Below are 14,310 nucleotides of genomic sequence, written 5' to 3' on the forward strand. Positions count from 1 at the left end.
TGTATATGTAATTTTGAGGAGGTAGTGCTGAATATCATCGTCAGTATCAACCATAAAAATCCAGGCTCTACAATTTCCTACAATAACAGAGCATGTTGCTCTGCTGCATAACGGATGCACTTCTTTTCCCTCCATTTCAAAACAATGATCCTAAGATTTACAATCCTGCAACATCACAACCCAGGCAGGGATCTCAGCAGAAAAATCAACAACACATACTTTATTCATACATCAATGTACAGCCCTTACTCACACAGTATAATTCATAGCCGCAGCCTCGGCTTATGATTGGTTCACAAGGATTGCCAGCCTTTTCTCTCACCAACGCAGACTCCATTAGACGGTGGGAATTAGACTGCATAAAATCTGTTGACTTCACGTTGACAAATGAAGAGGAGAGGGGAGACGGGAGGGAGAAAGTGCTTGAATGCATTAATGTGCATTGTGTTTCAATGTTTGTGTACTGCGGTTAGAGGAGAATACAGCGTAGGGAGGCAGAGTGTGTGGTGCTGCAGGAGATGATTCAGCCTTTCAAACTCACAGATCAGAGGTGTGAGGTTTCGGTGGAATTTTGAGGAGGTGACCAAAGTGAAGGACACGTTTTAGCGGGAAATGTATTTCGTAAAATTCACGTAGGTCGAGACATTCTGTTAAAATGACAACAGTGTGATTGTCATTTCAAATGAGCTCCCTCGCAGCACTTGTACAGTGTCGGCCCTGTGCAGGATAATATATATTGCTTTCAGTGCATTGCTCCTTATAATGTCTCCATCATTTCAAGAGTCCTACTGGTTTGAATTTGACCATTTGGGCTATTGAAGCAAAATGAATACACATGTGTAATGTGAAAATGTGAACGCCTGCGTGTGTCAGCGCATGAATATGTGTGTGCATAAATATGTACAATTCCATTTTAACATAAAGTGTGTTTCTGTGTGTGCGTGTGTGTGAGAGAAGGGGGGGGGGGCACTCTGGTGGTCATTAATCATTCAATTACACACCTGTCAGAGTTCAGACAAGTGGGAGAAAGGGAGGGGCAGTGGGGTGGGAGGAGGTGGAGGGAGGGGTAAAAGAGAGGGAGGGGGAGAGAAAGAGAAAGGATTGGAGGAATGCAGCGGGGCAAAGAGGAAGAGCAGAGAGGAACTGAATGACAGAGAGAAGGAATGAAAAAGGACCAGCAGGGTTAAAAAGAGAAAGAGAATGGGCGAAAGTTTTATTGTGTTGTAGTGTGTGAACGAGCCGCGACAGGGCCAAGCTGCTGGATGACAGGCCGCAGTAAAGACAAAGACACCTCTGTGTATCACAGGGGATGGGTGACAAATGGGGACAAGGCAGGCCAGCACAGGAAAGATGCAGACAAATTCAACACTTCATCCAAACTGATTTAAGAGGAGTGCTGATCTTAAAGCGAAGCAGTGCAGGGCATCTTTGGGGCATGTTAAACAAAACGTGAGTGGTTATTAAAACCAGGCGTTAGAATATGCAATGAAGCAGAGGTTTCATCTAACATACAAAAGCAAATAATCTGGTGATTCTATGTCCAAAATGTGCTTGCTATTAAAGTGCTGCATGAGCTTTACTTGAGTTAAAACAGCAATACTGCCAAATGAAAAACGTATGTAAAGTACATTTCTGTTATGTATCGTGTTATGTACTTGAAATACAGCTGTGTCAGAAGTAGAAGTACTCATAATTCAGAAAAATTGTTCCTGTGAGTGTTATTATAGGAGATATTGTGCTGGAATATTGGATTATTAGCGCAGATGCATTAATGTGTAAGCAGCATTTTACTGTTGTAGTTGGTGCTTATTTGAACTACTCCACAAAGCATGTTTTGTATGTAAGATCTGTAAAGTAATAAGTAACTACAGCTGTAAGTGGAGTAAAAAGTGCAATATTTAGCTGTTAGTAGCAAAGGTACAAGTACCTCAGATTTGTACTTAAGTACAGTACTTAAATAAATGTGCTTAGTTACACTCCACCATGGAAGACAAGCACCAACAATCGTTGACCAAACAGAAAAACAGAAAAAAACAGTGTTTTTTTCATGCTTACAACTATTAGGAGTCAGTTTCTTATTTAACTGACTCCCTGTAAGAGGGTTTCTTTGTTTCTGATAAGGAGGCTGAGTGGTTGTGCCACTGTATGTTTGTACTGTATGTGATTTTGTGTCTCCTATTTCTCCTTTCTCCTATCCGGTGTAAGTGTTTGTATATGTGAGCAGCCCCCCCCCAACCACACACGCACACACACTTAATCTTCTGTGTGTGGTGTGTGTGCATGTGTGTGTGTGTTGCAGTCTCCATGTTTAGCTGCAGTATCTCAACTGCCTCAGGCCACAGCCATCTGTGCCCCCCCTCCTTATTTCACATACACACAAGTACACACACTCCTCTTCTCTTCTCTGCGGACCCCCTCCTCCGCTGCCGCCACCACTGCCATATATCTAATTTATGGCCGTGGTGAGTGCGTTACACACACTCATGTATGCATAATATATCACATGTGTGAAAGAACTGTGTGTGAGAGAACCAGTGTGAGACGCTATGTGTTGCCCAGTATAGTCTTGACCACAACTCCTTCCTCAATGCTTCCTTAGATTTTGCCGTGTGTGTGTGTGTGTGTGTGTGTGTGTGTGTGCCTAATTAATGTGTGATCCAGCATGTATCTCTGTGTTTCTTTCTCAGTCTTCTACCGGATCTGACAGTACTGATAAAGTGTGAGAAGAGAAAGGGAATGTGTGTGCGTGTGTGTGTGTGTGTGTGTGTGTGTGTGTGTGTGTAAAAGCCCAGCTGTTTCTGGGCTTGACATCCACATGCAGGCAGAATGCCAGATGTCTCATTAGGCAAATTTGATTGGCTCGGTCATTTAGAATGCAGCGATGATACGGTTCCATATGTGTGTGTACGTGAAGATGTGTGTGTGTGTCCATTTACACGAGAGGCCCATATAACTATTTACATGTGTACATGCCTGATGTATGTGCATTTATTAGCTATTTTGCTAACATTTGACTTTACAGGCTGGCAAAAAAATATATAAAGACAAATAATTGGTAGTAATAAGAAAAAACACGTATCAAGTTAAATAGACGAAATGGCAAGTTGTTGCACTGAAATGCTGCTACTTCAGTTCCTACAAACACTTCAGCTGCTTTCAGTGCGTCATCATGAATGTTCCCTTTATCTGCTTCAACCTCAGCTTTATAAGGTGCTAATCATTCAGCTGTTAATGACATTTGTTTAAGCATTCCATTGCGTTCTGTGCCTCATCTTCACTTAAGTTCCTTTGATATCCACTGCTTGTTTGACTCCGTCTTTTTTTTTTTTTTTTGCTGCTACCTCCATGATTGTAAGTTTTTTGTCAGTTGTCAGTTTATCTCCCATCACAAACTTCATTCATGCTGCACCTTATATACAACTACAGGTCAAAATGCTTTGCTAAAACAAAAGGACCAAAGAAAACATCCAACAATTTAACAATATATATAATAAAATACAAAAAATATATATATTTAAAAAGAGGAGGGGCTAGAAAACAGGCACATGCTATTTGAACTTCTTTCCAGTGTTTCAACTTCAGCTTAAAACTTCAAAGACCTTATTAACTGTCAGTGCTTCAGCTTTGACTGCCACTTCAACAAGATTCTGTCATCCAGCAACACCTTTAAATTCACTTCCGGCCACTTCACCTCCTTAAATTCTTTACGCTTCAGCTGTTATTAGCTTGAGGAACTTTTAAGTGCTCAGCTACTCGTTTCAATGTTCAGCTGCTGTTCTTGTCCACCAATTTTTTAACTCAAGTCCCTCATTTTCCGGGGGTTCATCTTTATTTATGTGCAATCCTGTTGGGGGAAAGGGGGGAAAACAAAAACAAATCTGTAGCGACCTCCGGGCAGGACAGGAGCCGCTGCACACGGTGACACTGCTTCTCTACATTTTTTAAAACTGCATAAACAAATGCAGATTTTATTCCTTTTTTTATATAGATTCCTCAATGCAAGTGCAGTGTAACCTTATTCCATCAGTTTAAAATCTAATCTGTTCAAACTGTAAATTACACATTTAATAGGATATATGCTGCAATCTCACAGCAGGGTTAATGCTGCCCTCTAGTGGTCCAAAAACACTGCCCTCTAGTTGTTTGGGGATTTCTTGTTAGGCACTGAGTGAGCTTGTCTTTGTGAAGTCTTGATGCACTTTGTAGATAAATTTACAAAGAAGGAACAGTGTATACATAAAATACACAAGCTCAGGGGGGTTATGGAAGAGAGATATAACACAAACGACATGTCAGTAAAAGGCTTCACAGCTCTTAAACAAGGGCACTGTGACATCAGGCAAAAAGGTGATGATTATTCAAAGCTCCATTTATTGATTTAAAAAAATATTTTTTGGCTCCTTTGGGGGTAGATGAAGTCCACATCAAGAAGGAAAGCCACACACATCTCACAATTAATGTGTGATGATCAACATGTTAAATAACAGCTGCTTACTTACACAACAGGAAAACACAGAACAACATTATATTCGTTTGGAGACGTGTTTCTGTCCATCAGACGAATGTAATTCCAGCATTCACTCCTGAGGGAAATATCTGGATATCAGTTTGTTCACCTGCTGTCTGGTAATTGTTCTGCCGTGAAGCTTTTTCAGGTTTGATGAGAGACATGAAAGTGAACCTGTTGGCTTTGTCTGCACTAGCCACAAAATTGTGGCCAGAGCTGTTTAATGACCTTCTGCAGTAATGATACACAGAAACACAGCTGCCAGCTGCCGGTGAAAATGGTGCTGATGAGAGCGGAAGCATGCCGTACGAGCCAAACTGTTTTATCACTATCTCACTCATTTTCTCTTTTTGCACATTATTGCTTTGATATTAATATATTTACAAATCAAAAATGATATTAATTTTAATCAACCAGCATATAAAAGAATTGAAACTTATGTTGCACCTTACAAATAGCCTCCGAACATGGACTTTATCAGCTGCCTGGTCAGGAGATTCTGTTTAATAAAAAAAATAGAAGACGGGCATCAAATGACATCTGCTGTAAGCTTGCTTATGTTTACCACATTTCTTAGGAAAAAATGGATGGATGGCAATATATTATTAATTTATCAATGTGAAATAGTAGATGAAAACTCAAGTATCAGCTGAGAGGGAACACAGATCTTGTGAAACAAATGAACAGCAGTCAATTGTGAGCTCTTCTCTTCTTTGCAATACAACTATGACATGCAGTCTGGACACATTTAGGCCTGTTCTTCCCAACCATTTTGGCACATGACCGTGTAAAATGGAGCCCTCTCCACTTCTGACCCTTTGTCATAGGTTATAGCCTCAGTATGGACATGGTGATTGTGTGAAGGAGTGAAGGAGTGATTTTTGCCTCCCTGAATTTTTTCATTTGAAAGGTTTTTAGATCCCCGAAGAGGTAAAAGAACAGTATTTTGTTTTAAAAAATGAAAAACATTTAAAAGCGTAACAGCCTCTATGAAAGAGTAATTTGAGCATGACAGGACATGCTCTGGATTTATGTGGCAGCTCATGGGAGGTTTGGACCCACTGAGATCATTTTTAGGTTGTCTGACCTCTGGGGGTGAATGGGGTGAAGTGCTAAAAACTGCAGTTCCTTGAATGGCCACTTGAGGCTGGCTCCATAAGCCAGTCAATCCCCATTGACCTCCATGCCCAACTTTACAGCAGAAATAAAAATGTTTACGGCCTGGTACAAAAAACGCTTTTGGTCTCTCTCGCTAATTTCCCCATTGATGACATCTGCATGGTGGTGAAATTTTACTTTTTTTTTTCAACTTTTTTGTCTAAGTTACATTAATGCTTAAAGTTATGCATAATTATGGTCACGGTCACTATGAGTGACAGGTAGCTGGTTGGTTTCAGAAGCCAGGCTTCATTCGGCCCACCTCAGCTCTACGCACACTCCACCTCTTCGCCTATTTTTGGATTAGCCAGGAGTTTAGCTGTGATAGTGACGGCCGGAGCCACCGTCTCTGAGCTTCACTATGGCTCTTCAGGAACCTATGGGTGACGTCAAAGAGACTATGTTTTATACAGTCTATGGTCAGACATTGTCTAAATGGTCAAAGAATGCATGGCTGGCAGGTTGCTATTCTTAGCTTCTCAGGTCCATTCTTCTCCTCTCCGTTACAATCCTCTATGGTCCTCTTCTCCCGCTTCTTGTTTGCTCCTTATTACATCTTGTTGAGTACAGTCTGATGCAGGAGTGGACATCTGTGACTCGTCCTCAGCTCCTCGTCCTCTACTTGTCTCCTCCTGCTGCAGAGCCTCTGTGGTGCTTTCTGTCTGCTGCTCATCAATATTAACCGAGTCCGATTCTTTCCCGCTGGTCCCTTCACCTCCGGCTCCTGTCTCAGAGCTCTGCACGATCTTCTCTCGACAACCCTGCCTGCGAATGGTCCGTCGATGCTTGCTGCGGCGTGATTGGTTGCAGTGCAGGGTACGCCTGCGATGCCATTGGTTAAGAGATTTTTGGGCTTCGACACTGAGCTGACGGGCTGCCAGTCGTGGCTGGAAGCTGCTGATGTAGTAAAGAGAGGCGTATAGAGTTGTAAGGTAGTAGCCACCTGTTGAAATGGGGGATGCAGAAAGGGAGACGGTCTGTGACTTATGGTTAAACAGTATCTAAATCTCTATAATCAGAAGCATCTACTACACGCAAGTCAAACCCAAACCTCTATGTGGTGAGAACTGAGTTGCACCACCTATTCGTAGACCCGTGTTTAGTGCGTCAAGTGCTTTTGAAGTTCTAAGTGACTACAGGTGAGATTTAAACTAGTGATTCACTTAACATGGTTGCTCAAAACTTAAGCGGTGTGTTAGGCACAACTTTTTATTTTTACATGCACACAAAAAAAATATGTGTGTTTGGAGTAAGCAGCGTACATACAGTTTAGGATGAGCGGGAAACATCTGATTACGCCAGCCTAGCTGATGGAATTTGGTCATTTAACAAAGTGCTATTGGCATATTTTGTAATTGGAGGTATGCTGTGTTATTTTAGAGGAATGTAATTTCAAATCTTTCATCTTACTTTATAATGAGCAGCATTTTAGTCAGATTAACAGGTCATACAGTAGTTTTGTCAGTTAGCTGTTGATTAAACAGCAATAGTAACACCTGGCAGTCACTGGGTAAAAATATTGAGTTAAATAATCTTTACATAAGAACTACTTTGTGTGGTGCAACTTGTTTTAACTATGTGATGTGTAAATCTCCACTTAGTCAACATTTGTGTTATAACTATGCTATGTTAAGAAGTGCTGGTGCGAACAAGTCCAGGAAGCCTAGCAACTATGAGGGATTCACCAACCTGTCCATTACACTGTGTTTGACTGTATCTGCCTTACCCTCTCCCTGTAGCTGTGTGGGGTCCAGTAGCTCCATCATGTAGTCTGTGTCCAGCTGCAAGGTGACCACGTCACTACGGAGCAGCACCCACGTCAGGCAGGGCAGGAAATCATCTGCTCCAAACACTGTACCTGCAGCAGAGGAGAGGAGGATGTGGATTTAACAGGCAAACAAGGTGCCCACCCAGACATGGCCGGAGGCCGTGACAATCCTAAAAAAAACAACCTGGTTACCTGAGCTAGCATTAGCACTCATGCTGTGGTAGATGGTCTTGCAGACTTTGAGCAGGATCTGGACCTTCTTGTTCGGGGAATAGGCCGCATGCACACTAGTCCACCTCTGCTGGATCCGCTCCAGGGTGATGGAGTCAGGAACTCCAACTCCAGCCGATCCGCCTAGCTCCTCCATCCCCTTCTTTTCCAGCACACGCAGGTTGTTCTGGAGACGCTTGAAGCTGCCGTCATCGGTCCGGGAGGTATGGATGCAGGAGTAAAGGTGTGCAGAGATGGGCTTCAGAGCCACCTTGTGGATGGAAAGTTCTACCAAGGAGTCTACAGGAGGGTCAAAAGGTAAGTGAGGAGAAATTAGAGGAGCACGAAACACAGATCTATTGAGATGCATAATAATAACACATGTTCTGTCAATTATGCTACTTTTTTATTTGTCTTTTGTCAAAGCACTCACTCACCGATCTCTGAGTCATTTAAGTCAGTAATGCTGTCCAACAATGTCTGGATTTCTTGACAGTCCAACAGTGTCTCCCGCAGTGATGTGAGCGATGACCTCACTTCCTGTAAGAACTCTGACCCTGTGACCCCGCCAGGATCAGCCCCACTCCTCACCGTCATCTCCACAAATCCTTTCACAGCCTCTGCAAACGCCCCACCTTTCCTCTCGCTCATCTCCTGCACACGATTGGTCAGTCTCTTCTTCTGACACACCAACCCGCCGAGCGCCTGACCCACCGCTGAGAGCCGATGTATGACCTTGTCAGCCAGCCGGTGCGTAGACGGGTGGTGAGGGGTGGGGCTTGGCGTCTGGGACTCCTGCTCTTCCTCTATACTGCTGATTGACAGCGAGTCGAGCTCCAGCGACGGCGGCTGGAGAAAAGAGGAAGGCCTTGGCGGGGGCAGCCAGACCCCATCTTCGATCCAGGACACCCTGTGAGGAGACTGAGGCACGGGGCTGCCATGCTGCTGCAGCTCGAACACTGTGCTATTTCCACTTCCAGGGGTAGAGGGAGTAGATGGAGGAAGGCTTCCCGTGCTCCCTCTGTAAGACGGGCTGGAGGCAGCATCTCTGCTGGGCCTCCTGAGAACCACTCCTGCTGGGGCATCTGGCGTTGACGGGGTTTGGGGGCAGTGTGGTGAATCAGCGGACTTCGCTCTTATTAGACCTGGACAAGGAGAACACCAATTATGAAAACCGTGTTGGCAATGAAATGCAAATCCACTTTAAAAGCAGCCAGCCAGGAATAATCCAGCACATAACCCCACCATAACACCACAACATATCACATGTACACTTCTGTTTTTATACACATTGAAAAAATGTCATATAACCTTAATAAGGGGGCTTTAGATGTGCTGGTAAGCCAATTTTTTTAACTATAGACAGAGCCAAGCTATCTATTTCCCCCAGCTTTCAGTCTTAATGCTAAAATAAGATAAATGACTCCTGGCTGCCATTCAAGAGTGGTATCAATCTTCTCATCTAACTCTCAGCAAGAAATCTAATGAGCGGATTTTCCGAAATGTCAAACTACGCCTTCAAGCTGTTGGCTGTTAAGTGTGTGGATTTTCCTGAGTAAGTTGTTTCTAAAAAAAAAAACACATGGTATAACCAGGTATATAGGAGTAGGCATCTCAAAACCTGGGAAAGTGCAATTAAAACTGCATGGTTAAACATCACTACAGGCAACTGGGTAAGTATGCTTTTTTGTAATTTTGGTGAGCTGGGCCTATAAAGTGGGAGTGGCAAATTTCTTAACACATTTTAAACTCAAATCTAAAAATAACAAGTCCTCACCAGAACTCTCCACATGTGCAGCAGAGGGTTCCTGGTCCAACGAGATGGCTCGTTTATTCTGGAGCCCTGCCCCTGCCCACGTTCTGGTGGTGCTGAGGCGTCGCTCTCGTCTGTAATTTGATGGCTGCACGGCGCGCTGTGCAGAGGTCGTCCTGTGGGTCAGCCAGTCATCTCCATGTTCGTGGAGGTAGAGGGGGTTGATGATACACAGGGCCCCGTTGGTGGAAGTCAGCTAATGGACACAAACACAGTGAAGAGAATGGGCAGTGTGACAGTGTGTACACCACAATGTCGGCAAGAAACAATCAAACAGTTGTCTTTACGCATCCAGTAGACACAGAGCAGCATTCTCAGTCATTTGGGTCCAATATCTGCCCTCCTTTAAGATCTGTTCTTGTCTCCACCAACTCAGGGAAAAATATCTCCATTATTTTCACTAAAGACAAATCTAGCTGCTGTTTTGTGCTGGGCAGGTAGTATACTGTATGTTTATTAGAGCTATTTTGCTGAAAAGAGCCTCCTTTTGTGACTGAAAACAATGCTCATGAGAGTGGAGGATGCAGACCATCCACACGCAGAATATATACCTGTATGGAGCACATTACAGTGGTTGGCTCCCTGTGGGTCATTTCATCAGTCTGTTGGTCAGGTGGTGTGCAGAGCCAGGTTTCTGCATTAGAGAGGTATCAAAAATAAGACAGCTCTTTAAATATATGTTTTTGGTTTTGCATTTGTGACGTGGCATCTAGGAGGGGATGTGAGACAGAGAGCCACAGAGATGGAAGGACTCACTGGGTTCCAGCTGTGAGAGGCGATCTTTGTTCTTCTCAGTTACACTGTAGATCCAGCGGGGAATGGAAAGACAAACCGCCAACACGTCCCTGGCACAGAGGACGAGATGACAGAGATAAAAGAAATGTGCTAAACAGACAGACACAAGAGGTTTGCACAGACTTTGAAGTGGCCACAGTGCTGATGAGGCTGAATATAAGATGGAAAAATCAAAAAAACACACAGATAATCACAGTATTGTTGGTGCTATGTGTTTACTGCAGGTTGGTTTGCTCATTCAACGCGGCTGTTATTTATGATAAAGCGTTCAAGACGCCCAAGTTTCAATGGAAGCTCAGTCCCACACAGCAAAACGAAGAGGCAGCAGAGACACCGCAGGTCCTTACCTGGTCAGAGAGTAGAAGAGCACGAGCTGAGCCAAGTCAGAGAAAGACAGACGAGACTCAGACAGTTGGAAGACTGACACAGGGAAACAGAGAAAGAGGGGGCAGAATTAGTATCAGTTAGAAAAATGCAGCACATTCCTGGAAACACACCGAAGCTTGAACCAAGAAGGTCAAAAGGGGAATTCTAAAGATAAGACACTGTGACTGTTTCTTGCAAATTTAATTTCACACAAGCTCCAGTAGCCAGAAAGTCTGTTGCTTTCTGACTGAGTGGTTTCTAATGCTAAATAGGTTGTTTCACATCAGAAGAGTCTCTTACACAACTGGAGCTCCCAGTTAAAGAAACCAGAATTTGCAGTTTGCTAATGACTAGGGGGTGTGTATCAGATCACCTGCGCTCACCTGTAACAACCTCACCATGTTTGCACTGTTGGCAGAATCAGAAAGTCTAACTACTGAACACATGACGCTGTTGGGTTTCTGCAACTGTTATAAGTGTAATGAGTTTCAGCAGACGAAAAGATTCACAGAATAACCACTAAGTGACCAAGTGACAGCTTGTCTTCTGTATCATCAACACATACACACACACACATACTTCACACATACACACACACACACACACACACACACACACACACTCAAAGAGAAACAGAAAGGAGTAGGTGGCTGCATGCAGTTGGTGCTCACCTGTGTCTGTGCTTTTGATGACATAGTCAAGAACTGCTTCATCGTCTCCTCCAGCGGACACACACAGCAGGCCGGGCTGAGACGTCGCAGAGTCGCGAACAACCAGGAAACTCTGGATGGAGACACGCAGTGACTCATTTCAGTATCCATTACAGAGCGTTAGAGGAGCTGGTCGAGCAGGAAGACGTTTCCTCGTGTTGGAAAGCTACACGGCAGCGTGAAGGAGAGACACACTGGTGTGGTGGAAAATCAGCACAGCGTCTGTTTCTGCGACAACACCAGATCTATTTGATGTTGAAAAGTGGCCATGATGGCAGGCTGTAGCCAAGCTGAAAGTCAAGCACAGAGCAGCACATTTCCCATAAGTGCCCACTCTTCAAGCAGGCCTCACTGATGCACCACTGCACACACAGTCTGTATTTCAATTTCTGACAGATTTGTAAAGATTCCTCAATTATTAAGAGCTTCTAATCATAGACTGATGAAAGTTTTAGATTTTAAATTAAACATCCTAAAAAAGCCTTCTCCCTCTCCTGCCTATGAATAATGAGAACACCTTTTGCCAAAGTTAGAGCAGGTTTGCTTCTTTCTTTTGTATTTTTTGGGTTCGTCTGAAGTAGGCAGGGCTCAGTTACACAAAGAGGATGCCACTTTAGAGTTTAGTCTGGCAACATTTGAAAGACAAATGACTGTAAGTGGGTTGTTTGCTTATGCTTATTATTGTCTGTTGTCCATGAAATAAATAAAACTTCACCTAACAGCCAAATCATAATAGCAGTCGCTGTGTTTTTACACTGTTAACTTTGCTTTAACTTCACAGATGTTAGATTGCCTTGTTTGGAAACAGTGACCACAACAGAATAGACAGTTGAGACATAATTAACTTGGGTAAAACAAAGCACATGCAATCCCTAGCATAGCAAACCAGCGGCTCAGTCGTGCACTTTCATCACCACAACTGAATTCAAACACCAGCACACATTCACACACACGCAAACACACACACACACACACACACACACACAGGAAGTGGCTTGCATGATCAGTGCGCACAGTAATAGAGACAAGTTCACTGCAAGTCACCAAACTTCAAACACACACATGCGCAGCAGGGCAGCAGGGCGATGGAGATGTTACACATGAACAAATATTCTGTTGATTCATAACGGCAACATGTAGTCACACGCATGCACTTGACTGATTCATAGGAAGGCGTACTGGAAACCATTCAAGCAGAAATGAAAGAAAGAAATCCGCTTTTAAATCAACTAAATGAGTTATCCTAGGTACAACGTTTCACAGGACAAACTCTGAGCTTTCCTGAGAGTTTCTGCAGTAAAAAAAGCACTCTTATTTTTCCCCATGAACAATCACTCACATGCTCTTTGCTGCCACTTAGAGTTTTGCTTTTTTTTAAATAACAAACATGCTTTAATATGTTTTTTTGGATCTACTCACACCCTCTCGTTGCCTCCGCCGTATCCGTTTTGTAATGTCATACCCCTGAGACGCACATGCTTTTATTCAACACTACTTCTGCACTCAGCCCCGAAAGAATCGTTTGTTATCAGATGTCAAACAGAGAAAAAGGAACTACTTTCATGTCACGGATGTGCATGTCAGCATTCAGTCTGGGTAAAATCACCTCTGCTGTGTAAATGTAAATGAAGCACACAGTGCAGTGCGTGTAGCACAGAAAAGCATGATATTGGGTTGCTTAAAAATGAGGGAACAGCAAGAGGAAGACAGAGAGGATGATACAGAGGACATGCAGAGAGATGGGGAAAGCAAAAACTCTCATGACGAGAAACTGAGACGGACACAAAAAATATATGACATATAAATATATATAATATACTCTCAAAAAATAAATAAAAATGAAGATATTTTTAAGTAAATGCCCACCCCCATAAATCATCAACGACGGTTCACCCCTTGTTTGTTGCAAGATATGTCAAAATGCAACAAATGGAGCTAGTGGACAAAGTGCGAGATCACTGCCCCATTTACGATCAGCTGATTAGGTTTTGGTGATGATAGTGATTTGGGGCTTTCGTCATAACAATACTGAAAAAAAAAAAAAATCCAAAATATGAGACCCAATGCATTTTGAACTTCAGCTTCAGCTTTTCCCAAAAATGAGAATTATTCATTGAACTTTTCACTTCAATGAATTCTCTGAACAAGTAAAACAGCATTAGGTGTAATTCACCGTCATACTAAAGACCTGATGTTACATGACATAATAAAGGTGGGACTCCTCACTTGATTGATTTATGCAGTGAGGAGGAGGACAGCTCACCCCAGCAGGTGTTCCACAGATTGCAGCGTGGGCCCCCTCTCTATCCCAGGGTGCCCCGGGGCACCAGGCCTCCTCACAGCCCCGCAGCTGCTCCAGGAGCGACAGTCTCCTCCTGCTGCTCCTCCACGGGATGGCTGTGGTCCCGTTAACTGAACTGTGAACCGCCCTGGATGCAAACATGTGGACACGTTTATGTGCATGCACAAATGTCTGCATACATGCACATAAACAGATCAGTGTGTAAGTCACACATAGACAAATTGGCAGTAAAAAGGTTCAGACTGCTGATGCCTTCATGCTCCAAGATTGAGACAAATTTAAGGTTAAAAATCTAATAATTCTTTTGGTGAAGATTTGAATTTTTTTAACAATAACTCTCAATAATCAGACAAAAAAAATCTACAGACCTTTATAAAAAGACTAGAAAATGGTTGATACTTACATGTGTTGTACTGGCTCAGTGAGTTCATGTAGCTTCTCTCTTCTACGCTATTGGCACATTCGCATGTTGTAATCTTCTCTCTTCAACTCTTCCTTTCTGCACAGCACAAAATGTTGCTTAAGAAAGCTCAAAATACCGACACAGCCGAAAAAAGGAAGCTCGTGTACATCCTCAAAAAGTTTCCTCATGTAACGTAGGATATTTAGTATTTAAAAATGCAGGTAGCTGTCGCGCGGCCGCCACGTTTGCCTTCTTCTGTCACCTGCACATGCTGGCAT

General features: G+C 43.2%; 1 protein-coding gene across 2 annotated transcripts; it reads right to left on the bottom strand.

Annotated features, from left to right (window-relative positions):
• Window positions 1-4,351: 4,351 nt before the first annotated feature.
• On the bottom strand, window positions 4,352-14,298 carry rinl (Ras and Rab interactor-like). Of its 2 annotated transcripts, none has more exons than XM_041940622.1 (11): window positions 14,033-14,298; window positions 13,591-13,756; window positions 11,289-11,400; window positions 10,599-10,671; window positions 10,213-10,301; window positions 10,008-10,090; window positions 9,421-9,652; window positions 8,081-8,788; window positions 7,626-7,943; window positions 7,392-7,523; window positions 4,352-6,608 (listed from the first exon to the last, which is right to left on the bottom strand). In XM_041940622.1, coding segments are annotated over exons 1-11 (2,355 nt in total). In that variant the 5' UTR covers window positions 14,035-14,298; the 3' UTR covers window positions 4,352-6,168. The 2 variants fall into 2 exon arrangements, with proteins under 2 accessions (XP_041796556.1, XP_041796554.1); XM_041940620.1 differs by having other exon boundaries at window positions 13,591-13,800.
• Window positions 14,299-14,310: the final 12 nt, after the last annotated feature.

This window comes from Chelmon rostratus, chromosome 7 (genome assembly GCF_017976325.1).
Source record: "Chelmon rostratus isolate fCheRos1 chromosome 7, fCheRos1.pri, whole genome shotgun sequence".
In the NCBI taxonomy this organism is placed as follows: Eukaryota; Metazoa; Chordata; class Actinopteri; order Chaetodontiformes; family Chaetodontidae; genus Chelmon; species Chelmon rostratus.

Excerpts from the sequence above, each read along its gene's own strand:
- rinl (XM_041940620.1), bottom strand. The coding sequence starts at position 13,770 with ATGTTTGCATCCAGGGCGGTTCACAGTTCAGTTAACGGGACCACAGCC. Across the intron at positions 10,302-10,598 it reads CTCTTCTACTCTCTGACCAG|GGACGTGTTGGCGGTTTGTC; the intron begins GTAAGGACCTGC and ends CCTCTGTGCCAG. Across the intron at positions 6,609-7,391 it reads CACACAGCTACAGGGAGAGG|GTGGCTACTACCTTACAACT; the intron begins GTAAGGCAGATA and ends CCATTTCAACAG.